This window comes from Polyodon spathula, chromosome 5 (genome assembly GCF_017654505.1).
Source record: "Polyodon spathula isolate WHYD16114869_AA chromosome 5, ASM1765450v1, whole genome shotgun sequence".
NCBI classification, from domain to species: Eukaryota; Metazoa; Chordata; class Actinopteri; order Acipenseriformes; family Polyodontidae; genus Polyodon; species Polyodon spathula.
Window position 1 is genome coordinate 3,956,105 of NC_054538.1, and position 25,953 is coordinate 3,982,057.

Here is a 25,953-nt window from a genome sequence, read left to right on the forward strand (position 1 = left end):
CTTCCCGGGAGCCAGAGAGGGGTGAGGCGCCGCCGTCCCGAGAGCCAGAGAGGGGTGAGGAGCTGCCGTCGCTCCCAGAGCCAGAGAGGGGTGAGGAGCTGCCGTCGCTCCCAGAGCCAGAGGGGGAGGAGGAGCTGCCGTCGCTCTCAGAGCCCAGAGGGGAGGAGACGCTGCTTCCAGAGCCAGAGAGGGAGGAGCCGCTGCTCTCTGAGCCCAGAGGAGAGGAGCTATGGCCCAAGGATGCCTGCCTTGCACCGCCCAGGGATGCCACGCCCACTCTGCTCAGGGATGACACATTTGCATCGCCTGGGGTTGCCTGCTGCTTTGCATCGCCTGGGGTTGCCTGCTGCTTTGCATCGCCTGGGGTTGCCTGCTGCTTTGCATCGCCTGGGGTTGCCTGCTGCTTCGCATCGCCTGGGACTGCTGGTGTCTCCTTTTTGTTTTCTAGGGTTGCCGAGGGTCCGCCGCCGTCGCCGCCTCCGCCACCAGAGGGAGCCGGGCCGCCGTCGCCGTACTACCTTGGAGATCCGGGGCCCCCTCAACCAAAGAAGGCTTGGGGGCTCCGACATCAACCCCGCCCACCACCACCCACCATAACAGCCCACCCAAGGGACATAATTGGACTCTTGGGGGAAGGGGGGAGTTGGCCGATTGCGGCCGGTGTACGTTGTACATGGGGGGAGGTGTGTGGCAGAGCAAAGCTCTGCCCTTTTTAAATTGGCAAGGATGGGGTTAATTTCCCCTACCTACCTGGGTTTATTATGTTCAGGTGGCTAGGGTTGATTAGGTTAATTAACGATCAATCAGCGCCCAGCCATCTGACATAAAAGGAGGCCTCTGCTTCTCATTTGGGAGGAGGGAGTTGAGGAAGCAGGTTGGTGGTTTGTTGTGGTATTTTTGAAAGTTTGAAAGTTTTGTATCCAGTGAAGGCATTGCCCAGCCTGGAAACCTTTATTTTTGTGAATTGTTTTTTGTTTTATTTGTGTTTTAAAGATTTTTTGTTTTGCCCTTGTGCACCTGCATTTTTGTTTATTTATAATAAAATTAGTTTTTTGCAGTTTTTAACTGCAGACTGTTTCTGGGCCTCTGTCCACTTGCCAGCCTGCCACACAGTCCTAAACAAAAAACAGAGCAGGGTGGATGGAGGACAAGGCACGGACGAGCAAACGAACGCCGCTTGCCGTGCCGCTATGCGGCAAGCTTTGGTGTAAATAGCCTCCCAGCCGTGGCCTGATGAAGTCACCTTCTCCACCTCCAGCAGGTCAGAAGCTGCTGGTCTGTGGATCAGAGTCTCGAACAGCACAGCCAGGGGAGCAAAAAATACATTGAAAACAGTGCAGAGCTGAATGTGCAGAGCTAAATATAAACCTGTGTAGCAGGAACAGTAGATGTAGATGCAGTCGGTTGATGTGCGCAGTAGTGAGGTTGGAGGTTGAATAACTCCCATCTCCCACACAACTGTCTGAGTGAGTCAGTATTCCTATTGATGCAATGAAAAGAACGTTAGGAGCTTCTTATATTACAAACTACTTCTTTAAGAAGGCTACAAATGCTGACGAAGACGACAGCAGCAGTGCATCGACTACGACTGTGGACACAAACACAAACAAAGCCAGTGACACACAGACATATTAATAAAGTAAAGCCTTCTGACAAGATGGAGAAAGACAATTGTAGAAATTAGATAAATGCATTACATTTTATATGTGTAACCAGAAGTTAAGTATACAAAGAAAACATGAATTTGTATAATAATAATTCTTTAAGAAAATCAGTATTTTAGTGCCTTCAGATTTAGGACTTCCAGACTACATCACAAGCAAATATGAATCTGGAACCAAATTTTTTTTTTTTTTTTTTTGTAGATTGATTTCAGTTTATTTTTTAACATCTTTAATTGAAGAACACTGATAAGTTTTACACAAACAAGAGGATCTCGGATGTTTAACAGGAGCGACTTTATTCATAGGTTTAGTTACAGACTACATTTTATATATGTCAAACACCTCTGGCCAATGGCCTGGAACGTAATTTGTTTCTGACTAATTCTTTGCATGCAGCCTTAATACAGAAGCCACTTCACAACTGAATCCAAGCTGAAGACTTAAGACATAACAGGAGCGTAGACCAATACAATTGTGAGTCACATTAAATTGAATACAGACCATTAAGTTCAAACGTAGTTATTCAGGTCATCTAAAATGTCCATTGAACGAACCATTACATATATCAAGTCCAAACTGAAGTTTCAACCCCCAGTAGTGCAGTGTATGAATCTTGACTATTCCAAGGCAAGACACGCAAGCATCCTATAATGCATTTATTCTGTCTTGTTTTCTCACTTTCACTTTACCCTAAACCATTTGTGCCTTAAAGAGAGTAAATAAAATAAATATTTAATCAAATGAAACTTTTTTTGTTGTATTTAAATACTTTACTGTACATTACCGCAACACAGTAATAAAATATTGAATGACCAAATGGTATGCAGGTTTACCTGGTAATTTTCAATGAAAATACTGTACAACCAAAGAACAAAACACTGAAATTAACATTAACTGTAATTCGAATTTAGTAATAAAATACATATCATGTACCACACTGGTCGTGCATTGTTCCGTAAGTGATACTCGCGATATTCTATGCTTTATAGTATATATATATATATATATATATAGATATATAATATATATCTATATATATATATATATATATATATATATATATACATAAAGAGTTCTCAACAATAAAGAAACTAATCTATTGACAATAGTCTGGGTTTGTCCAGTTCAAGGGATTTACACATTCATTATCTCTGTAAGTACACTGCTCATTAGCCTCCTGACAAGCCTCTTTAGTACTGTTCATTTGTGATGTAAACTGGCTTTGAAACAGTTTTGAACAGTGATTTACATAATGCTGCAGCGATGGATTGGGGGAAGGCCGACACTTTTAATAATTGTGCAAAATAATTCAAGCATAACCTTAAACACCTAATTATAAAATGTGAGTAAAACTAAAGAAACTCCTCATTCTGTTTTCAGTATGATTCTACTACAGAAGTGTTACTCGGGTTTGTGTTATGACTGCGTTTTGTAACGTGTCAAGTGTGCCATCCATCAGATATACATTAGGGCTGTGTAAATTCCCCTGTGAAGAGCGTTGTCAGAGTCCCTGGAATGTAATACCAGGTGACTCTTAAACTCTGTGGCGTAATGCTTCTATGTGACGGAGTAGCTTTTGATCTGGTTCTGCCAAAATACTTAAATATGTTAACTCTAAAACACAACAGATTTTCTATTTTTTTTTTTTATGTTTTTTTTTTTACTCATCCCTCAAATAATGTTAGAGATACAGTACTTTCTTTGTGTCCGTTGAAAGAAAGTTGCCTGAGCAGATCTTTTGAAGCGATGGGTTTAGAAGGAATGGGCTGTCTTGAAAGCAAGCTCTGGAAAGAAGGCGTGCCCACAGCCACCTGGAAGTCTTACAAAACCGGTCAAGACTACCAAGAAGGGCTGTGTTTCGTGTAGTAGAATGGTTTCTGTTTTCAGCACTGCAGTTTTGTGTGTGATAAGTACCTGTCGGTACAAAATTAACCCTATGCTGCACGACATGAAACAAAGCCAGCAAAACATCAAACTAGTATCCAACTGAAGCATCAAGTCACTGGACACAAGTACACATACACTGAAAGTAAAACACGTACCAATAATACATATACCAATAATATTCAATATCCACTGTAAAGCATGCAGTGGAACATAAACTGTCAGGCTATGTCATGTTAATGCTGCATTTACAACCAAGGCATAATCTAAAGAACAATGACATCTAATTTTTATAAAGCAAGACTGAGTGAAATTACATAACAACAACCCAAGTGCACAGATGGGGAGGGTCGTACAAATGCAAAACTGCTTGTGTACTGTAACTTGTAAGCATGGCTGCAAGTATTTACAAACAAATATTTAACTGAAATATACATATCAACATGTTTGCTGTACAATCTAGGTAAAGACCACTATAGCCCCTTTGTCCCATCGTTACAAAGATATACATTCTTCTCAACTGAATTCAGTCACCTAATGCTGTTATTTAAGTTGATACACGCTGGCAAATAAGATCAAATTAAACTAACTTTGTTTTATCCAATTTAATGACATTAGGAATTGAATCCTTCTTTAACCCTTTATTTACATGTTTGATCCTTTTTGTTATAAACGACAGTCTCACAAAGTCATACAATGAAGCTTAACTGAACAACAGGTAGAAGTATTGTTGTGTTTCCACTGCACTGGCTCACATAACAGTCCATATGCAATATGTAGGTTATGAAGGTTTTACTCTTGTGAAACATTTAACAGTAAGTGCTGTATGAGACTTGTATATCACAGCTTAGTACATTAAAATCCTGAAAAGGCAGTTCAGACGGCTTCAGCAGATGTCTCTGTAGAGACAGACATGGTCACTTTGGCAATTTTCACAGTGCTCCTGACGCAGTTCTCTGCAGCTTTGTTGGCACTGCCAGTATTGTTTGCGTGCTTGTTCTGGCAATCGGACTCCACGCTATTATCAAGGGGCTGGGTCGTCCCTTTGCAGAACTGAAACGTGGTCTGGAAAGCGTGCCTAAGATCTTTGCTTCTAAGGGCATAGATGATGGGGTTCACCGTTGAGTTCATCAGACATAGCATGCTGCAGAATGCAAAGATGGTCTTGGTAAAGTCATTCATCTTCCAGAAGAGATCGTACACCATGATACCCAAGACTGGGCCCCAGCAGATGATGAGAACCACTAGAATGAGGACCAGCGTCTTTGCTAACCTGATGTCCATTCGTGTTTGATCTGGCCTAGTAAGCAGCACTGTGGTGCCATCCGAGGAATGCACAATCACGCTTTTCTGAGTCCCGCGGTTCAGCATCCGAACTGCATGGGAATGCGCCTTCCACAGAATGTACATGTAAGCGTAAATGATGAACATCAGTAAAACACTGGTGACTCCGATCCAGAACATCAAGTAATTCTCATCGATCAGTGGGAAGATGTCCGAGCAAACAGAGTTCAGCTTCTTGCAGTTCCAACCCAGCAGAGGGAGGACCGCTATGATGATTGAGATGATCCACATCATGCAAAAGGCAATGACTGCCTTCATCTTGGTCACAATGCGTTTGTAAGCCATTGGCTTGTGTATGGAGATGTACCTGTCAATAGCAGTGAGGAAGAGGCTCCCCACTGAGGCTGTGAAGGAGGCGGTAACTCCTCCCAGCTTGAACAGGAACACATTGGGGCTGTCCTTACGATGGAATACATGGAAGTCAACAAAACTGTAAACGAATATGACACTGCCCAGCAGGTCAGCCACTGCCAGGCTTCCTATGAAGTGGTAGGACGGTCTATTTCTGAGGCTGCGAGAGTGCAGGATCACACACAGCACCACTAAGTTCTCAAGAACTGTGAATGTCCCCAGGATCAGTGCCAGGACAGCGACCGCCAACTGTTGACTGGGAGTCAGGATCATAAAACACTCCATGTCCACGAAGTTCTCTCCACATTGTATAGTGCCTTCCTCGTCCCTGTAGCTGGGGGTAGTTCTGTTTGTGTACAGATCGGTAATGTTTGTGGGGTAGAATGGAATGCCTTTTAAGAAGAGATACTCTTCGGCCGATGCCTTCCCCTGTAATGAGCCGCTTTTGAATGCAGAGAAAGGTAGTTTTTGCGAAGAGTGCCCCACCTTGGTGAAGTCTGCATTAACACTGGAGTCATCATAATGGACATCATTGGAACCAAGGTATTCCAGACCTGTCGTTATCGTCCGAAACGTGGTATCCGCTATACCATCCAGGACTGACTTCATGGCTGGTCCCCTCTGAGACGTGTTGTAGAAAAGCAGTAGGAAAGATGTGGGAGGGCTTAAGGAATCCTATAGAAAAAAATTAAACAAATCAATAATAAATGTGCTGGTCAAGCTGCGTGTCAATCATTGTAAGGTCTTTATAATGTCAAATTGATGATGTGAACACTTCTTACATGCTGGGATGGGAGAACAGAGGAGAGAGGGATAGGGATGGGGATTGGCATGGGGGACTGAGGTTCAGGATAAAAGATAGGGAGTCTACAATACTGACCCCTGGTGTGTAAATGACAAAGAAATACATAAAGTCTGTAACTCCTTACAAACAAGCCTGGCTACATGGTTCAGATCTGGGCTGGCGTGCACAAATTGCCAAACTTCTATTAAAATGCCCTGGAGCCTTTTACTTAATCAGTGTAAACAGTGGCTCTTTACTAGACTTAAATTAAAATGAAACAAAACATACAGTCATAAAAAAGCAACGGGTGAAATAAGTTCTCACAAAAAGAGATATTATTGTGCTTGAGAAGGTAGTAGAAAATTATAATGAATAATAACACCATTTACTTGGTATAAGAAAGACAATGGTGGAGTATGGAGTTCAGCATGCCTTTATAAAACATGTCAACATACACAGAAATACCCAAACTATTCAGAAAACGCTCCATTGTCCTATAGTGATAAAGTGAAGTTATATTAGGCTGCTAATACATATCAATTCTTGAGATAAAACACAAATAGATATTTTATTATTAAATAGATTTCACAGAGAGTATTGTTTTTATGTATATATAAGCCTAAAAGTAAAGTGTAAGACTCTCAGCAGCCGTGATCCTTGAATTTTTTTTTTTTTTAAAAACCCAGAAAACAAGGCGTACCGATACCTGTCCTGTAGCTTCCTTTGTTCCATTCACTACAGCAGCTGTAATATTTAAACAGACCATTAGAGGCCACTGTTTACAAAGTTCCAAATACTGGATGCAATATGAACGTTTTCGGTTATACAAGTTGTTGAGTACAGTTATAAAAAGAAAAAAAAGGGGGGTTCTTTCGCTTGTACGATATTCTTTACATATATTTTAGAAGTAACCACCTATAACTATATCTATTTTAAATATATGAAACTACTACATAGATAGTGGTGTTTACTGATTACTTGAGATAATGTATTGCTTTTCAAGATGTTTTCATAAGGGGTCAATGTAATGTAATGGCGGTGTGACAGTGACAATATCACACCTCGTATTTCTTCACCTTCCTTGTGTAGTCAGTATACTAATTCAGATTACCTAAGCATTCCCTAACCTACCCCGTAGCTAGGCTGTCATACTAAATCCACCTGCTTCGTCCCATTAAGGTCATTACCGTTAACAGTGTGCTGTGTCCACATTTCGATTGCTCTTCACGGTGTTAAATCACAGCATTAGAACTCTTTGTGCTGTCGGTGTCGGCTGTTGCAAAAGGTTGTTTTTGTTGTTGTTGTTTTTCATGATCTCAGTTCAAAGGCGCATTATTGTTTTGCAGCTGATTTCTGATCTTTAGTTGGAACAGAATGTGTGCAGTATATAAATCAGATCACAACGCGTGCTACCTGTGGCTGAGGAGCTGTAAACTGTACTAATCTGCGGAGGCGTTGTACACTGTACAAACGCAGATTCGCTTTCTCATTTAAAGAAATGCATTCATGAAAAACTGAACACTTACACTGAGCGTTGTATATGCTGAAGAAAGCCGTGAGTGATAAAAAAAATATATAATGCATGCTAAAATACACTGTAGAATGAAATGACCTACTCAGTGCAAAATGTAAACGTCACGCAGCAGTCGTTTATAACGTTTTATTTCAACGCCATTGTTTTGAATGAAAATAAATAGATGAATACAAATACACGCCATTGTCTCCAGTCTGCTTTTAAACGCCAGAAGGCTGGAGACTGGAGTTTGTGATTTTTACGCAAAATGATACACACTCCATTAAAGGCTCAGCAAGGAGTAAACATGTAATCTGAGTGATAAAATCTGAGAAGACAATAATCTGGTTCTGCATTCGATTTCAGAAGGCGATAATCTGATTCTGCATTCGATTTCAGAAGGCGATAATCTGGTTCTACATTCGTTTGAAGATGTAGTTTAAGTTAAAGAATATTCACAATAAATAAATAAATAAATATGATTTTAAAAAATGCAAATAAAAGCACTGCAAGTTAAAAACCTATGTATGAAAAGGATTTAGCATAAAAAACGCATAGTAACATAACGCTATTGTATTTGCCATGATAATGGTCTGTTGCACTTAGGGCTCATATACCCGCTCAGCACAATACTGTCTTGAAAGTGTGCCGTTTTTATTTGTATTAGAACGTTATGTAGACCGAGGTTAAATCGTCTTTTATGTGGGTCAAGACGATGTGTTAAAATAATTGAGAACATTACTCAGTAGGTTTCCACATCGCAGTAAGTGGGATCTGTCACACACCAAACATGAATTCATAGCACGTTGCACACACTGATTTCAGACCGTCAGTTTGGCGATTTCGTTCACGATTTGTTTTCCTAATACTTTAATTAAAGCATTGCTCGGTTAATCTACATGGCAAGGATAATTGCTCTGAACGTGAATAAAAACGTGTAGAGAGTTCTGTTTTGTATATCACACAACTGCGAATCCAAAAGCTTGTAGAAAGTACTGAAAAGGACCGCTGATCTTATGCATTAATACTGACTCGATCTTGAGTACGAATGGATCACAGCTGATACGGGCAGTACTTTACTCGGATATTGTAAATGCTAACGGTCTAGGATCTTTGACATCGAATCTATTTCAAATGTTAATAGCGGCTGCATCGTTTTGAAGCACTGGTAAAAATAAAAAAAACGACGTTCATAAAGTCAACAGTTCTGACTTTAAAGGAATATAAAAAATGGTTAAACTGTACTCTGCACTGTAATGAACTTATATAAATGATTGATGGATGTACGCAGCATTTAGCTTCACCTCATAATAGTACCATCATAAGGCTTCACATTTTACCATGAGGGTGTCCAATCGTGCATTCGAATAGAAAATGGTCTATCATAAATTAAATGTGTAGTTATGGAACGTAAAACTCATCAATTTATTTATTTTATAGATACATGTTAAAAATGCATTCTGCACTTTTACTTAACCAGCCGGATTTAAAAACATTGTGTACCGTTTTCCGTTTACAGGCTGCATCAAAAACCCACTAAATCTATAAGATACAATATGCTACAATACCTTCGCATAGTTTGTTAGTGGATTAATTCTTGTAGTTGGACGGTCGTCTTGCTGAAGTCCAATTGCTGATGTAAACTGTACTGAGGAAACCTGTTGTGTTGAATTCAGTCCACGCTCTTTCTCTGGTTCTGTAGTACTCTGTTCTTGCCTCCCTTGCCTTTGTGATGTGAAGTGATGTGATTGTTGCGAAGCACCTCTGAAATCCTGGCGCTGCCGCTCCCTCCTATCTTTCTCTATGATAATCTAATGCTTCTGCATATTTATGAAGCGCAACTCACAGCATCACGTGTTACAACCCATTACCTCCCCCCTTGAAAATGACTATCCAGGCAGAACAAAAGGCATCTGCGGGACCGCAATGCAATGATCTGTGCCTCATGGCAAAGGAAGCCAGGGACAGCGCGGCATAATAAGTCAGCTTCCTTTATTCATCAAAACTATTAGAAAGATGAACGAGGCAAGCAATTCTCAGGTACCCCTGGCTGTAGAAATGAAAAGGTGAAACACGTGGTCCTGTTTCTATTGCATTAGATTTATTACAGTGTTAGAGAACCAAGGCAGTCAATCCATTTTGGTTTTACTGGTGTTTGTTGAGGAGTTTCATGCACAGCCCGGCTGGTTTGATCAACCCTACAGATCATCTCTTCCTCCACCTCATGTAAAGAGTTGAGCAGCTCCTTTGATGGACTCATACCTATAACAATGACTGGCAGAGGTAACATTGCACAATGGAAGAGGCTGGGTGTATGGTTATCACTCATTGTCTATTGGTCCTCCCTCCATAAAGATGTGGTAGAACCCTCTGGTTGCTATGGAGCTAACCTCAGGATAACAAAACCATTGTGCAAATACTGGGCCTTATTTACCTCACCTACAATAATGTACACCCCCTTGATAGCGAATGGTACTGTACATTCACGAATGAGAGAAACTTTCCCTTAGATCTGCACTGACACTTACAAAAAAGATCAGCAGACTGCACATATCAGCACACATTAAGGACTGAAAAGAAATCTCACATAGCATAGGAACTATTCCATTGTTAAGCATTTTTTCGGGCTCTTGGCTGTTTGCAATTGTCTGCATTGGCTGCTATAATAGCAATAATTTACATGCAGATTAACCAAGCTCTCAGCGAGTGTATATCTTCAAAAAGCATGGTTTCCTATGAAGCAGTTGCACTTGTTCAAGTTTAATGGCTCCATTAAACTCGGAATGCTTTGCTAAATCAGTAATAAAAGCATTACAGAGGAAGGCTTGAGAGGCATTCAGAGCTCCTTTGCTCACTGAGTCAGCAGCACGCCAGCATTAGCTGGATGCAAAGTGAGGAGACTCACACTATTCCAAGGATAATAGTGTGTGAAGCACAAACGCCACGGCAAGATCCGACATTGAAGGTAAAATTGTTTTGCAGTCAGAATAAGAATACTGTATTTCAGTGTGTGGATCAGACAAAGAGATAGATTATATATGAACCTGGATTTAAATTTAATGCACACACATTATTTTTTTCAATGTTATATGATTATCTGCAGTTGGTTTTGTATCTGGTGCCTGATGGAAATATAATCTGACAGAGAATGGAGCTCAGTCTCTGTCTGGACTGCATTTGAGGCAAGTGCATCTGAACAGGGTTTTAAGTTCATATTTTAGACACTGATGATGAAGAACCCATAACCCCTGTCGCATCAGTTAATGAAGTTAATTATGCATCCCAAAGGGCGTTTCTGTTTCTGTAAATCTGCTCTTGCCTATTCAGTTGATGATATCCGTTTTAGAGGGAGTCGTTGTGCTTTTCACATCATGTTAACAATTTGAGTAAGATGTGACAGTACTGAGGGTATAGCTACTAGATTGAGGTCATGCGACTTTTTGGTTTCTGGATTATTTTCTTAAAGCTTTATGATTCTTTTGGTCAACTTCTATCCTATGTATCTTTCAAGGCAAACAAACCCTATAACTTTACAAAGTTGTGGCAGCCACACTCTCAAATACATTGACCTTTGACACAATAGTCATGTGACTTTTACAGTTTCTGCATGACACAGGCAGCACACTTTTTTTAGATTTGTTACATTCTGCGATTCTCTCAGTCAAGTTCCATTATGAGTGTTGAACTAGTTCTCTGCCACTGTATATGAATATGAATGATGCATATCACACTCTTTTTCACATGTCATTTACTTTCATGAGTATAAACATCAAATCAGAGATGCTATTCTAACATGTCATTATGCCTACAAGGTAGCTTGATTTGTGTTCTAAAAAAAAAAAAAAGCAAATAGATGATGCATTCAATTTAGATGGTTCAACTGTATCATTATCCTCTACACTTATGATATGATCACCTATATTAATAGAGGAAAACATTCCCTATACTAGACCTGTCAGATGATCTACCAGACTCTTTGAGTGAACAGAAATTATGAGTAAGAGTGGCACAACATACAACTTGTCACATGGCAAAATGTCTTTTGTTTCCAAATTTTACACACAAATCTGCTAAGGAGTCAGACTCTGACTGCAGAAAAAGCCTTGATCGTATCAGAGCCCTTTTATCAATGTGGATCTCGGAGCTCCATTACTGCTTCTTCCAATGAGCCTGCAGATTAAATAATGGTCTGACAGCATCAACAGGATATACTCCTGTGAAGCCACTCATCCCCTCTCGATTTTAACCTGCAGTACACTCTTGTCATTGCATCCCCTCCAGTTTGGACGAGAGTCCAATTTAGGGGCATTGCCAGAGCAGATCCAGTAGTGGGGAGAATAGTTATCTTACCTGGTAAACAGGCAACACATCTGCATTTTGAATTAAATGTATTCAGACAGGCAGGCACTAATATTGCAGAATGTAGCTGTTACAGTACAGGGGTTCCCTGGAAATCCTATTCTGCAAAAAATGCATGGGCTTGTTCACTTTTCAATAAAATGCATGGGCTTGTTCACTTTTCAATAAAATGCATGGGCTTGTTCGCTTTTCAATAAAATCATTCAAAGTCACGTACCTGTTCTTCGTCATGAGTTAAGGTTCATTTCATTCAGACTACATGATCTGATGTTTAGTGAAGTCCCATGTAAGCAAAGTTTCTTGCCAAATGAAAATGTACTGACAACGAGCTACACTGTGCTAATATATTAAGCTTGTTCGAGTGTGAAATGCTCTTATGCTCGGTCTTTTCTCTCTGTAATGAATGGTAAGTGTTTTGCATTAAAGTCTTGAGCTGTAGATACATTAGTTTGCATATGGCCATTTAGTTATCTGCTGTCTATTATGATTTATTTCATAGCAGACGCCGGCCCTTATCAAGGGCGACACACGATTTTTACAAAATATCACATTACAAAATATCACATTACAAAATATCATATTACAAAAATCACATTACAAAATATCATATTACAAAAATCACATTACAAAATATCACATTACAAAAATCACATTACAAAAAATCACATTACAAAATATCACATTACAAAATATCATATTACAAATATCACACTACAAAATATCATACTACAAATATCACATTACAAAAAATCACATTACAAAATATCACATTACAAATATCACATTACAAAATATCACATTACAGATAAGAGCACTTATAAGGTACAGTAAAATCAGTAGAAAATACAATCAAAATCAAATAAGAGCAAAATAAAGAATGGACTGAGCAGTCCTGATGTCTGTGGGTAGGTCATTCCGCCACTGAGGGACAAGGAGCGGGCTCTGGAAGCGGGGGAGCGGAGGGGGTACAGCTAATCTGCCAGTGGTGGAGGAGCAGAGGGGGCGTGAGGGATGTAGGGAGAAATGATAATCCGGAGAGCGATAGGAGATTATAACATTTTTAACAATTTAATCACTGTGGTTTAAATCCACATTAAAAAGGTTTCTGTTTTAAAACCCTGTCTAAAACACAACCAATCATATTGCGAGGGACAAAGAAAGAAAACACTTGTTAACATTTCTCAGGCAGCTGAACTGTCCTTGTCATATGTTTCTGTATGATATGAGGCAGTTGAAATGCCCTAATAAATTAATTGGATTCAGGCACTAAACAAGGCACCTGACCTTTTCACTCCAGGTGTCCTCGGTGTCCTCAGGGAGCTAAATCTGTAGGTATGAGTCCAGGTGGACATTACTCCCAACTGCTGCCAATCATCTCTTGTCATCATTAGATTTTTTTTAAAGTCATTTTTTTTATGTATCTTGTGACCTGATCTTCTGACCAGACCGGACAAACCAAGACAGTTAAATCCCTGGCACACTAAACAATAAAGGACATGTACAATGCATGCTATACATTAACACACAGCAGTAAAGTATTTTCTGTGTCTATGGTGGGTGGAAGCCCTGCTGGTGCACAGGTGTGTGGGTCTGTGTGGGTTGAATATTGGGTGAGTTAATGTTGGAGACGAGGAGAATTGTGTGTGGGTATCGTTGGTGTTTAGGCGTGTGCAGTGCCATGTTTTATTGAAACCACTGGGTATTTAAATCGTTTGTATTGTTTTTGTTCAACTGTTTATGTAGTATGGTGGCCTTGAAGTGCAAAACAAAAACAAAAAGAATATGCTAAAAACATGTAGTGTATTCTAAAAGTACTGTGCATTTTTCTAAAAGTACTGTGCATTTTTCTAAAAGCACTGTGCATTTTTCTAAAAACACTGTGCATTTTTCTAAAAGCACTGTGCATTTTTCTAAAAGTATTGTGCATTTTTCTAAAAGCACTGTGCATTTTTTGTATAAAGCGCGCACCTTTTTAAATGCATGCCAAAAAAAGAGTGTCTTCAAAAACGTAGCGTGTGTGTGTTAAAAGCACTCATCTTTGTAAGAGCAGTAGGGAGGCACCACGTGTAAACAGGATAGCGTCCCTGGCAAGGCTGTTACTGACCAATGATACCCACACAAAATTCTCCTCTTCTCACCTTCTCCAAAATTAACTCACTCATCAACACTAAACCCAACACCATTAACATCCTTTATATACCCGTCTTTCACTTGATAGAGGCAAATATTTGTCTGTGTAGCTGTTTACAATTTCCAGGTGAGCTGGAAGAAATAAAGTTAACCAGTCTACAGTATGAGACAGTGTGGAACCAAGAGACAGTGAGGAACCAGTCTACAGTATGAGACAGTGTGGAACCAGGAGACAGTGAGGAACCAGTCTACAGTATGAGACAGTGTGGAATCAGGAGACAGTGAGGAACCAGTCTTCAGTATGAGACAGTGTGGAACCAGGGGGCAGTGAGGAACCAGTCTACAGTATGAGACAGTGTGGAACCAGGGGGCAGTGAGAAACCAGTCTACAGTATGAGACAGTGTGGAACCAGGGGGCAGTGAGGAACCAGTCTACAGTATGAGACAGTGTGGAACCAGGGGGCAGTGAGGAACCAGTCTACAGTATGAGACAGTGTGGAACCAGGGGGCAGTGAGGAACCAGTCTACAGTATGAGACAGTGTGGAACCAGGGGGCAGTGAGGAACCAGGGGACAGTGAGGAACCAGTCTACAGTATGAGACAGTGTGGAACCAGGGGACAGTATGAGACAGTGTGGAACCAGGGAACAGTGAGGAACCAGTCTACAATATGAGACAGTGTGGAACCAGGGGACAGTGAGGAACCAGTCTACAGTATGAGACAGTGTGGAACCAGTCTACGGTATGAGACATTGTGGAACCAGGGGACAGTGAGGAACCAGTCTACAATATGAGACAGTGTGGAACCAGGGAACAGTGAGGAACCAGTCTACAGTATGAGACAGTGTGGAACCAGGAGACAGTGAGGAACCAGTCTACAGTATGAGACAGTGTGGAACCAGGGGGCAGTGAGGAACCCGTCTACAGTATGAGACAGTGTGGAACCAGGGGGCAGTGAGGAACCAGTCTACAGTATGAGACAGTGTGGAACCAGTCTACGGTATGAGACAGTGTGGAACCAGGGGACAGTGAGGAACCAGTCTACAATATGAGACAGTGGGGAACCAGGGGAAAGTGTGGAACCAGTCTACAGTATGAGACAGTGTGGAACCAGTCTACGGTATGAGACAGTGTGGAACCAGGGGACAGTGAGGAACCAGTCTACAGTATGAGACAGTGTGGAACCAGGAGACAGTGAGGAACCAGTCTACAATATGAGACAGTGTGGAACCAGGGGACAGTGAGGAACCAGTTTACAGTATGAGACAGTGTGGAACCAGGAGACAGTGAGGAAGCAGTCTACAGTATTAGACAGTGTGGAACCAGGGGACAGTGATGAACCAGTCTACAGTATGAGACAGTGTGGAACCAGGGGACAGTGTGGAACCAGTCTACAGTATGAGACAGTGTGGAACCAGGGGACAGTGAGGAACCAGTCTACAATATGAGACAGTGTGGAACCAGGGGACAGTGAGGAACCAGTCTACAGTATGAGACAGTGTGGAACCAGGGGACAGTGAGGAACCAGTCTACAGTATGAGACAGTGTGGAACCAGGAGACAGTGAGGAACCAGTCTACAGTATGAGACAGTGTGGAACCAGGGGACAGTGAGGAACCAGTCTACAGTATGAGACAGTGTGGAACCAGGGGACAGTGAGGAACCAGTCTACAGTATTAGACAGTGTGGAACCAGGGGACAGTGAGGAACCAGTTTACAGTATGAGACCGTGTGGAACCAGGAGACAGTGAGGAACCAGTCTACAGTATTAGACAGTGTGGAACCAGGGGACAGTGATGAACCAGTTTACAGTATGAGACAGTGTGGAACCAGTCTACAGTATGAGACAGTGTGGAACCAGGGGACAGTGAGGAACCAGTCTACAATATGAGACAGTGTGGAACCAGGGGACAGTGAGGAACCAGTCTACAGTATGAGACAGTGTGGAACCAGGAGACAGTGAGGAACCAGTCTACAGTATTAGACAGTGTGGAACCAGGGGACAGTGATGAACCAGTCTACAGTATGAGACAGTGTGGAACCAGGGGACAGTGTGGAACCAGTCTACAGTATGAGACAGTGTGGAACCAGGGGACAGTGAGGAACCAGTCTACAATATGAGACAGTGTGGAACCAGGGGACAATGAGGAACCAGTCTACAGTATGAGACAGTGTGGAACCAGGGGACAGTGTGGAACCAATCTACAGTATGAGACCGTGTGGAACCAGGAGACAGTGTGGAACCAGTCTACAGTATGAGACAGTGTGGAACCAGGAGACAGTGAGAAACCAGTCTACAGTATTAGACAGTGTGGAACCAGGGGACAGTGAGGAACCAGTTTACAGTATGAGACAGTGTGGAACCAGGGGACAGTGAGGAACCAGTTTACAGTATGAGACAGTGTGGAACCAGGAGACAGTGAGGAACCAGTCTACAGTATGAGACAGTGTGGAACGAGTCTACAGATGGGGCAGTGTGGAACCAGTCTACAGTATGGAATTGTGTGAAACCAGTTTACAGTATGTGGCAGTGTGGAACCAAAGTAAATAAACAGCTGCAGATAACCTTATCCTACACCTCTGCCTAATTTATAAAGAGAAAGAATACGATCAGAATGGTTTGAGACCCAGTAATCAGTCACAGCTCTACTCTTCTACTCTTCATATACTGTCATTGCCAAAGGCTTATACTAAATGCAAATCTACTCAACAGCTTACATTAGCACATATAGAGAGAGATTCACAACACTGACTAGAAAAGTGGATGTGCAGTACAATGCCTGTCCCTACTGTTACCGGAGGCAATGAGGCATCTGTTGAAATTAAGCTTAGTGGGGTGATCACTAAAGAGTAAATAAAAGTTATTTCACCAGATATTCCAGAGCAGCAACCCAGTTGCACAGCCAGTGGAGTGCTGGGCGAGTCATGCAATTAACGCATCACTGTTGTGCTGAGTATCTGATCTTGGCAGAGGGTTGGCTGGGCAGCATCTGCTGCTCAGGGTTGATGGTTGAAACGAGAAGGGGGGCAGGGTGCATCCCTGTGGGCGGAAGTCGAATGGCCCGTTTCTAAAAGGGTACATTTTATGAAGCATTTTTACTTTTACTGTATATTTATTATCTTCAGAAATAACTTCAGTAAAATAAGTAACTGCGGTTGGCTCATTACTAAAAGAACCAGAGCTTATGAATATTCACCCATTTTGTTTTACCTCGTACTGGATAAAAACTGACCAAAAAAGGTAACCAATTTACTACAAGTTTATTTCATATTCATTAATATTTTAATTGCACCAGTTTCTATTCCTCTCCCAATCCAATTGTGCTTTTGCAGTTTCATTGACACTCATTTGGGTCTAATTATTCTTTTGATCAAGAGTATTTATTCGTAACTATTATAAAAACAACTTGAACAGTCAATGGTACAAGCAAAAGGACAAAGGCCATCCTAGCATGTGACTTATTTCAAATCATGAAGTTGTAATGGATCTCCACATAGTGGCTGCTGAGCTAATACTACTGACATCAGCATTAGACCTGTACTTACCTCTCCATTACAGAGCTATCTAGGTGAGTGCCAGAGCTCTCTCTCTCTCTATGTGAATGGCAGAGGTCTCTCTCTGTGTGAATGGCAGAGCTCTCTCTCTCTCTATGTGAATGGCAGAGGTCTCTCTATGTTTGAATGGCAGAGCTCTCTCTCTCTATGTGAATGGCAGAGCTCTCTATGTTTGAATGGCAGAGCTCTCTCTCTCTATGTGAATAGCAGAGCTCTCTATGTTTGAATGGCAGAGCTTGCTCTCTGGGTGAATGGCAGATCTCTCTCTCTCTCGCTCTCTGGGTGAATGGCAGAGCTCCCTCTCTGTGTGAATGGCAGAGCTCTCTCTCTATGTGAATGGCAGAGCTCTCTCTCTATGTGAATGGCAGAACTCTCTGAGTGAATGGCAGAGCTCTCTCTCTGGGTGAATGGCAGAGCTCTCTCTCTATGTGAATGGCAGAGCTCTCTCTCTGTGTGAATGGCAGAGCTCTCTCTCTATGTGAATGGCAGAGCTCTCTCTCTCTATGTTTGAATGGCAGAGCTCTCTCTCTCTTTGTGAATGGTAGAGCTCTCTATGTTTGAATGGCAGAGCTTGCTGTCTGGGTGAATGGCAGATCTCTCTCTCTCTATGTGAATAGCAGAGCTCTCTCTCTCTCTATGTTTGAATGGCAGAGCTCTCTCTCTGGGTGAATGGCAGAGCTCTCTCTCTCTGTGTGAATGGCAGAGCTCTCTGAGTGAATGGCAGAGCTCTCTCTCTCTCTCTATGTGAATGGCAGAGCTCTCTCTCTGGGTGAATGGCAGAGCTCTCTCTCTGGGTGAATGGCAGAGCTCTCTATGTGAATGGCAGAGCTCTCTCTCTCTCTATGTGAATGGCAGAGCTCTCTCTCTGTGTGAATGGTAGAGCTCTCTATGTTTGAATGGCAGAGCTTGCTCTCTGGGTGAATGGCAGAGCACTCTCTCTCTCTCTCTCTCCCTCTATGTGAATGGCAGAGCTCTCTCTCTCTATGTGAATGGCAGAGCTCTCTCTCTGGGTGAATGGCAGAGCTCTCTATGTGAATGGCAGAGCTCTCTCTCTATGTGAATGGCAGAGCTCTCTCTCTCTATGTGAATGGCAGAGCTCTCTATGTTTGAATGGCAGAGCTCTCTCTCTCTATGTGAATAGCAGAGCTCTCTATGTTTGAATGGCAGAGCTTGCTCTCTGGGTGAATGGCAGATCTCTCTCTCTCTCGCTCTCTGGGTGAATGGCAGAGCTCCCTCTCTGTGTGAATGGCAGAGCTCTCTCTCTATGTGAATGGCAGAGCTCTCTCTCTATGTGAATGGCAGAACTCTCTGAGTGAATGGCAGAGCTCTCTCTCTGGGTGAATGGCAGAGCTCTCTCTCTATGTGAATGGCAGAGCTATTTCTCTATGTGAATGGCAGAGCTCTCTGTGTGAATGGCAGAGCTCTCTCTCTGTGTGAATGGCAGAGCTCTCTCTCTATGTGAATGGCAGAGCTCTCTCTCTCTATGTTTGAATGGCAGAGCTCTCTCTCTCTTTGTGAATGGTAGAGCTCTCTATGTTTGAATGGCAGAGCTCTCTCTCTCTGGGTGAATGGCAGATCTCTCTCTCTCTATGTGAATGGCAGAGCTCTCTCTCTCTCTATGTTTGAATGGCAGAGCTCTCTCTCTGGGTGAATGGCAGAGCTCTCTCTCTCTGTGTGAATGGCAGAGCTCTCTGAGTGAATGGCAGAGCTCTCTCTCTCTCTCTATGTGAATGGCAGAGCTCTCTCTCTGGGTGAATGGCAGAGCTCTCTCTCTGGGTGAATGGCAGAGCTCTCTATGTGAATGGCAGAGCTCTCTCTCTCTCTATGTGAATGGCAGAGCTCTCTCTCTGTGTGAATGGTAGAGCTCTCTATGTTTGAATGGCAGAGCTCTCTCTCTCTGTGTGAATGGCAGAGCTCTCTCTCTCCCTCTATGTGAATGGCAGAGCTCTCTCTCTCTATGTGAATGGCAGAGCTCTCTCTCTGTGTGAATGGTAGAGCTCTCTATATTTGAATGGCAGAGCTAGCTGTCTGGGTGAATGGCAGAGCACTCTCTCTGGGTAAATGGTGAAACATTAATTTCAAACTTGAGGCTAGTGGTTCAGGTACAGCCTTTCCCTCTCAATGCAATTCAATGGGATGAGAAGCCAAGCCATAGCAAAGTATTCAGAATAAGTGGACAGCTAGGATTCTACATTGCTATTCAGTATTGGAACAGAAGAACTCAAAACCATGGTAGACAGGCAATGGAAGGGGGAGAAAACAAATAAAATGACACCTGATGACTGACACGTGACTCTCCTCAGAAACAACTGTTTAAAAATGAAAGATGTCATTGATCGTTGCATCGCTTCCTTCACACATCTCCTAGACTATTCTTCCATAAATGTGTTCTAGTTGGTATTCCTGGTGCTTTGAGAGTGTGTGTTGCTGAATCCATCATCCACACACTTACCAGCTGCATTCTATTGTCATTCCAGGTCAAAAATAATTGAGTGTGTCACTGAAGTAGAATTACTGGTTTTGTTGCTTTAAGTTTATGTTCAGTTTTATTGGCAGAAGTTCCCCTAAGCCGTGACAGTGTAATTGGATCTCCTTTCCAAACATAAACAAATTATAATAAAATGCTTTTGTTTTATTCGCAGCAAATCAATCTGATTGACCTCCATCTTGATCGTCTGGTGGTGGTGGAGAAGGGACAATATCTCTTCTCCTTTCAGAAATTCATTCAGCAGGGCCTGGGGGACCATGAAATACGAAACAATCTCAGACTCTAATATGTTTAGCGGGAAATGGCTTCAGCAGATGATTTTATGTGGCTTTATTTACACGGGTGGAAGACATCAAGTTGCATTTATGAACTATATATAGCAAAGAGTTATTAATCTTTTATAGAGGCACATTCCATATGGAAATGTTATTAGTAGCCTGCATGTACATACACTGCTCTACCAAAACTGTGTTGGTGTGTGGTGCTGGAGTACTTGGATGTTGTATCAGTCTTGGCAGTCCACATTGTAGTATTCTGGTATTTCACAATTAGCATACCTGTAAATTCACCGTGCAATCCTGACATGTCCCTGTTTTGCTGCCTCAACCTCTCAATATTGCAACAGTAATAAACAATACCTTTACTAACCCTAAAGATTAATAGGGTGGGAGTTTGACCACTTAAAAAAATTGTGTGAGATGTGATTAAGTACACAGATGTGATTTCTTCCCTATTTGGTTATTAAGAAACCACGTGACATATTATTTCAAATAACAGTGAACATCCAATAAAGTATTAAATATATAGAAAAGAATACAAGCAAACATTATTGTGGGTCACGTTAGCTTTAAGAAAAAAAAGTTGTTAGGTAAGCCAATAAAGGAACAAAGATATGAAGCAACCTGCTAAAAAAAAACCTTTGTTAAACAATACATAAACTGTTTCCACACCCACCGGATTATAAACCACAGTTAAACATACATCTATACAGTCTCATACATTAGAACTTCTACAATCGCTGCGGTGCATGTGTAACCAATAACCAGAATTAATAATCTCTTCCTACTTAAACCAGTGTGACCTAATGAATGCAGTCTGCCAGCTGTTGTACAGACACCCCGCCGAGAGAAATACATGCAATGGCAATCAGTAAGAAAAAGAATTGACCCTATTTCAGACGGCAGGTCGTTTTAATAACAACAGCGGGGGACTGGGGGGGGGGGGGGGGGGTTAGTAACAAGCTGTCAGCAGCGTACAGTTTTATTTCTCATAGTCACTGCACAAATATCCCACATCTCTTCATTTTACAGCGCAGACATGGTACGCCTTTGCAAAGTAACCCCAGTCTGCATGTGACATGTAAGAGCCAGTGCAAACTCAAGTGATAATGAGCTCTATCTCTTTTTTTATGTTATCTCTAGTTTTTATGTTATTTCTTTTTTTTGTTTTGGTAAACTGTTTACTTTGTTGTTGTTTAGTTAAAGTCAATGTATACGTCATAAATATAGTATATTCTGAGTGTTCTTCTATTGCAGATATTTAACTGGGCTGTTACAAAAACAAGGCCAATTCAGCAAAATCGCATGTTTTACTGTCTGCTTCAGGTAGTGCTGAATATGGAGCGTTTTGAATTCCTATACCTGGTACCAACTAAAATCAAAGTGCCATGCAAAATATAGCCTCCCTTGGGTTGTGACCAAAGCTGTCCTTATCTAATAAAATCATCTGCCATCTGCTTAGTTGTTGGTTTTGTTTTGTTTTGTTTTTACATTCGGTGTTTTTCAGTTGATTAATTTGATGTATGTGTTGTGTCTTACACCAGCTGTATGACCAGATGCCCACTACATAGCTATCAAACTTAAAAGCTATATGTTAACATTCAACAAAAAGAAACGCCGCAAATACTAAAGTCTTACTTTCTATATTATAAAGCTTCTTGATCTGGTTTCATTGTTCATCAAAGCCAGGCTCAGTGCGAGTAAGCAAGTAAAACAAGGATATACTAAAGTCAGGAAAATCCCTTGCAGATACCTGGCAACATTTTTAAAAGTTGGGTGCTGATACTGGCTCAGGGCCTTCCAAAGAGGAACTCACTTGTGGGCAACCTTCCAATTGTATACAGAGTCTTGCCATAGGGGGCAGTAAGCCTGGACAAGGCTGTCAGCATAGTACAAGCATTAACTGGCTAAAAAAAACACTGATGGAGGATTTTCTTTTCTTTTTTATAGTTACAGTAATATATTGAGCACATGATATTTTTTTTTTACTCTTATCAAAATGTAGGATGGTTCCACACTTGCTTAAGAGGCTGAGATAATCAGAAGAGCCCCAGTTGCAGGTGTTACCTGGTGTGTATAAAAGCATGACCAGGGCACCTGTGCATTGCTATTAGGCTTGATTCTATGCTTCACAGGAACACTGTCATATCAACACTGACTTCCAAACGCTCAACTCGTAGCACGTCAGAACTAGCTTTCAAAGTTTATATAAAACCAATGACAGAAATGATCTCTCATCACCAGGAATGGTTTGCAAGGTTGACAGTGGAAATATAGATGCAGACAACCACAGGGATTTCAAGATTCATGCATCACCTTTCCTCCAGGCACATCAAGAATAGGGAGTAGCCGTCTTGGAGGTGGAGAATCGGGATGCGTATCAGCCTGCGGGGCAGTGATAAAAGCGAGCAGGTATAAACGGGAGAGCGGCTGCAATGTGGGCACTATCTCTAGGGAAACGGAAGACAGTTCTGAAGGCATCAATACATATAGTCTGCTGGTACTTTTAGAATTGTCCAAACTTATTCCACACCAAGGAAAATGTTTAAAAGTAAATTAAGCTAGTGGTTCTAAACAGCACATGTTTTTGTTTCAAAAAAGATCCCTTCAAGAAATGCATTGTAAGAGCAATGAATTTATGTCATACTGCAACAAATACTTTTTAGTTAAATCTAGACATTTTACCATTTATCTTCTAATATATTGTGTATGCCCCCCACACGTTGTGATGGGTCAGACTATATCAAGAGCAAGATTCTACATTGAAGGCACTTACTAAATGAGTTTAGCTTTTAGCCCCTTATGGATCATCAAGTGTAACCCTCAAACCCTTCCTCCCTTGTACAAGGTGTGAGGTCCTTTTTTGAGTGAAAGGTGTATGCCAGAGATGCATGGCTCTTTGATAGAACCGGCTTAATTTCTTTGGGACACAAACTGAACATTTGTGAAAATGTCAAAATATTATAATGGTTCTGTGTTTTAAAGAATATAAAGCAGAAATACTATTGCAGCAAATTATGAGCAGGATAACAGGATTCAAACTAAGAAACAAGCTTATTGAAAGAACACAGGTGAAAAGTACTAGCCTTCCTTATCTGAGAGCTGCTGGGAGGAAAGGCAGAAATGAGGATCGCATTTAATGAAATGGAGAATGTGTTCACAGTCAGGTTTCTTATCAGAAAAAAAGATAATCTTGATTGTCTTCAATCTAATTGAAAACGTGTAAAGGTTTTGCTGTAATAGAAAACAGAAGTGTTATAACAGAAAAAAAACACTACAAGCTCTTATTAGTAGACTTACTGAAAAAGGCCTCATGGCTTTTGCCTGCATGAGCAAGGCAGTATTAACTGTCCAGAGAGAAGGGAATAAGGGAATAAGGGAATAAGGGATTAAGGGAATTTTGGCATCCAAAGTGGGGTTTACTGGTCAGCTGCTGTCTTAGATCCAAAGTCCTTTTACCATGTATAATCTGTTATATTTCACTAACGAGAAGTACTGCATAGTACAAGAAAACAAGAAAATGATCTTAACCTTTATAAAATTAATGAGAGCTTGGTAGTTACTTGAAATTAAGATGTGGACCTCTTCTTATCTGTAGAGATACCAGTCCGAGCAGTTTCTTAAATCTGGCCAAGGCATGACTTCATGCAATGGAGTTGGGAAAGTGCTTATAGTATAGTTTCTTGTTAACTGAAGTAACTCCTGTCAGAAAGTGGGCCTCCTCGAATTCTTATCTATTGGTCGTCAAGGTCTGCTGAAGCAGGGAATTTTCAGGTAGAAAAGTTTATTAAACACACAAGCCAAGTTTATTAAACACACTGCTAAATGAAAAGAAACAAGTTTATTAAAACATACTGAGAAGTAGGTTTTTACTGTTAGGAAGGAAATACATTTTAGACCAAGGCTGGAATAATTAAACAGAGCTGGTGTTATATATATATATATATATATATATATATATATATATATATATATATATATATATATATATATATATATATATATATATATATGAGAACTTTATGGTACCAGAAAATATGTTATCAGTTTAAATATGACCTCACATTTTTAGAGATTAAAAGGTAGAGGACATGAGATCATATCCAATTAATTTTAAAGGAGTTGTTGGAAATTTTTAAATATATTATTCACTTAAAGATAAGAGCTTCCAAAACAAACCAAATGTTTAGATTTACATATTTCTTCTGACGTACGAAGTGGAAGAAAGATTCTATGAAAGTTGAGGCAAGACTACAGTCAAGTATCGTTAAACTTGCTAACACAAGCTGTTTAGTCCAGTCTCTGAAGATCTCTGAAAAAGCTGGTTGCTGTTTGGTCGCATTCAGAAGCCTCTGCCGTTGAAGACAGCTCGTCTGTACTTATATTCCACACAAATCTACCAATTATCGGGAAGTAGGCATAATCTTGAATTAAGATCTCACTTATATTGAAGAATTGCATTAGGAATAGGAATTATATTTTAGCTTTAGAGAGTGACTTATTAGTTGCTATAGGATTTTTAGCAGTGAGCATTTATTAGCATTTTGCATGTCTAGCCCAATGACAAAATATGTTCTAACCACAACTGTTTGAAGTACCAACTCTGTTAAGTTTGCACAATGTACTGGACTGCACAGATTGTCTATCAGCTGGGATCTGACGTGTCTGTAACCACTCGATCCATTTTAAGTATTTAATAAACTGAAGGAGTACTAATAATGCTCTGAATCATGAAACTTGAAATTGAATGGGTCAATTATTCTTGATTAATGTTGTCTAAAGGCATCACACTGTAAGCCAGTAGATGAACTATGTACTTTAGTGTTTGAACGATCTATATAGCACCCTGTTAGCCTCCCCTGTGCTCTCTGATCAAGAACCAAAGTAGCATTCGAAGTGACAGGATGCATGTGCATCTTAGAATTTATAATTTATCATTATCACCACCCCCCCCTCCATCTTTGTAAAAATAGCTTACCCAAGACGGTTATTTCCACATACATATATATATCCCTAAAAATGTCAATACTGTAAGTTAGCAGTGTGTGAAGATCCTCTTGCTTACAATCCTCCCACCATCACCAGTCACATTGACTGACACACAAGAAAGACAGCCATGTTATAAGCCCCAAAAAAGTACTTTAATAAAAGATTGGAGTTTCATCTGAAAACACTATATATATATATATATATATATATATATATATATATATATATATATATATATATATATATGGTGAGTTTGGATGGTGCTGACAATCAGACTCGTTAGATGTAGATATGTACTTAGATGTAGTTGAGACTTTACTCATTTCCAAAAGGGCCCAGAGGAGGCCAGCATTTTTCCACTGCTTCAGAGCAGTGTTTCATTCTGAAAGAAAGGGTAACCAGCCAATGTTGTGCACCTGTGCTAAAAAAAAACAAAAAAAACTTTTGTCTATTTCTAGCTATAAAAACAGGTTATTTTTTATGGAAAAAAAATATGTAAAATGATGCATGCATTAAAGTTTTGTAATCTGTCTGAAAGAATGGGCTAAATGATAATAAGGGAATTTGGTCCAGATGTTGCATGTGGTTAGTACAGAAATAAAAGCTGTTTCTCACT

At 40.8% G+C, this 25,953-nt stretch overlaps 1 protein-coding gene and 1 long non-coding RNA gene across 2 annotated transcripts; one reads left to right on the forward strand and one right to left on the reverse strand.

Annotated features, from left to right (window-relative positions):
- The first annotated feature begins 1,788 nt into the window (after positions 1 to 1,788).
- Positions 1,789 to 20,877, forward strand: LOC121315442. The gene is made up of 3 exons (XR_005950266.1): positions 1,789 to 2,560; positions 7,843 to 7,849; positions 20,864 to 20,877. It is a non-coding gene; the product is annotated as an uncharacterized LOC121315442 (long non-coding RNA).
- On the reverse strand, positions 2,779 to 9,357 carry LOC121315441 (cannabinoid receptor type 1A-like). The gene is made up of 2 exons (XM_041249544.1): positions 9,109 to 9,357; positions 2,779 to 5,918 (listed from the first exon to the last, which is right to left on the reverse strand). Exon 2 carries the CDS (start codon positions 5,850 to 5,852, stop codon positions 4,425 to 4,427), a length of 1,428 nt encoding a protein of 475 aa, XP_041105478.1. The 5' UTR covers positions 5,853 to 5,918; positions 9,109 to 9,357; the 3' UTR covers positions 2,779 to 4,424.
- Positions 20,878 to 25,953: the final 5,076 nt, after the last annotated feature.

What these genes read in the sequence shown, in the direction of transcription:
- LOC121315441 (XM_041249544.1), bottom strand. Translation starts at nt 5,852, where the DNA reads ATGAAGTCAGTCCTGGATGGTATAGCGGATACCACGTTTCGGACGATA.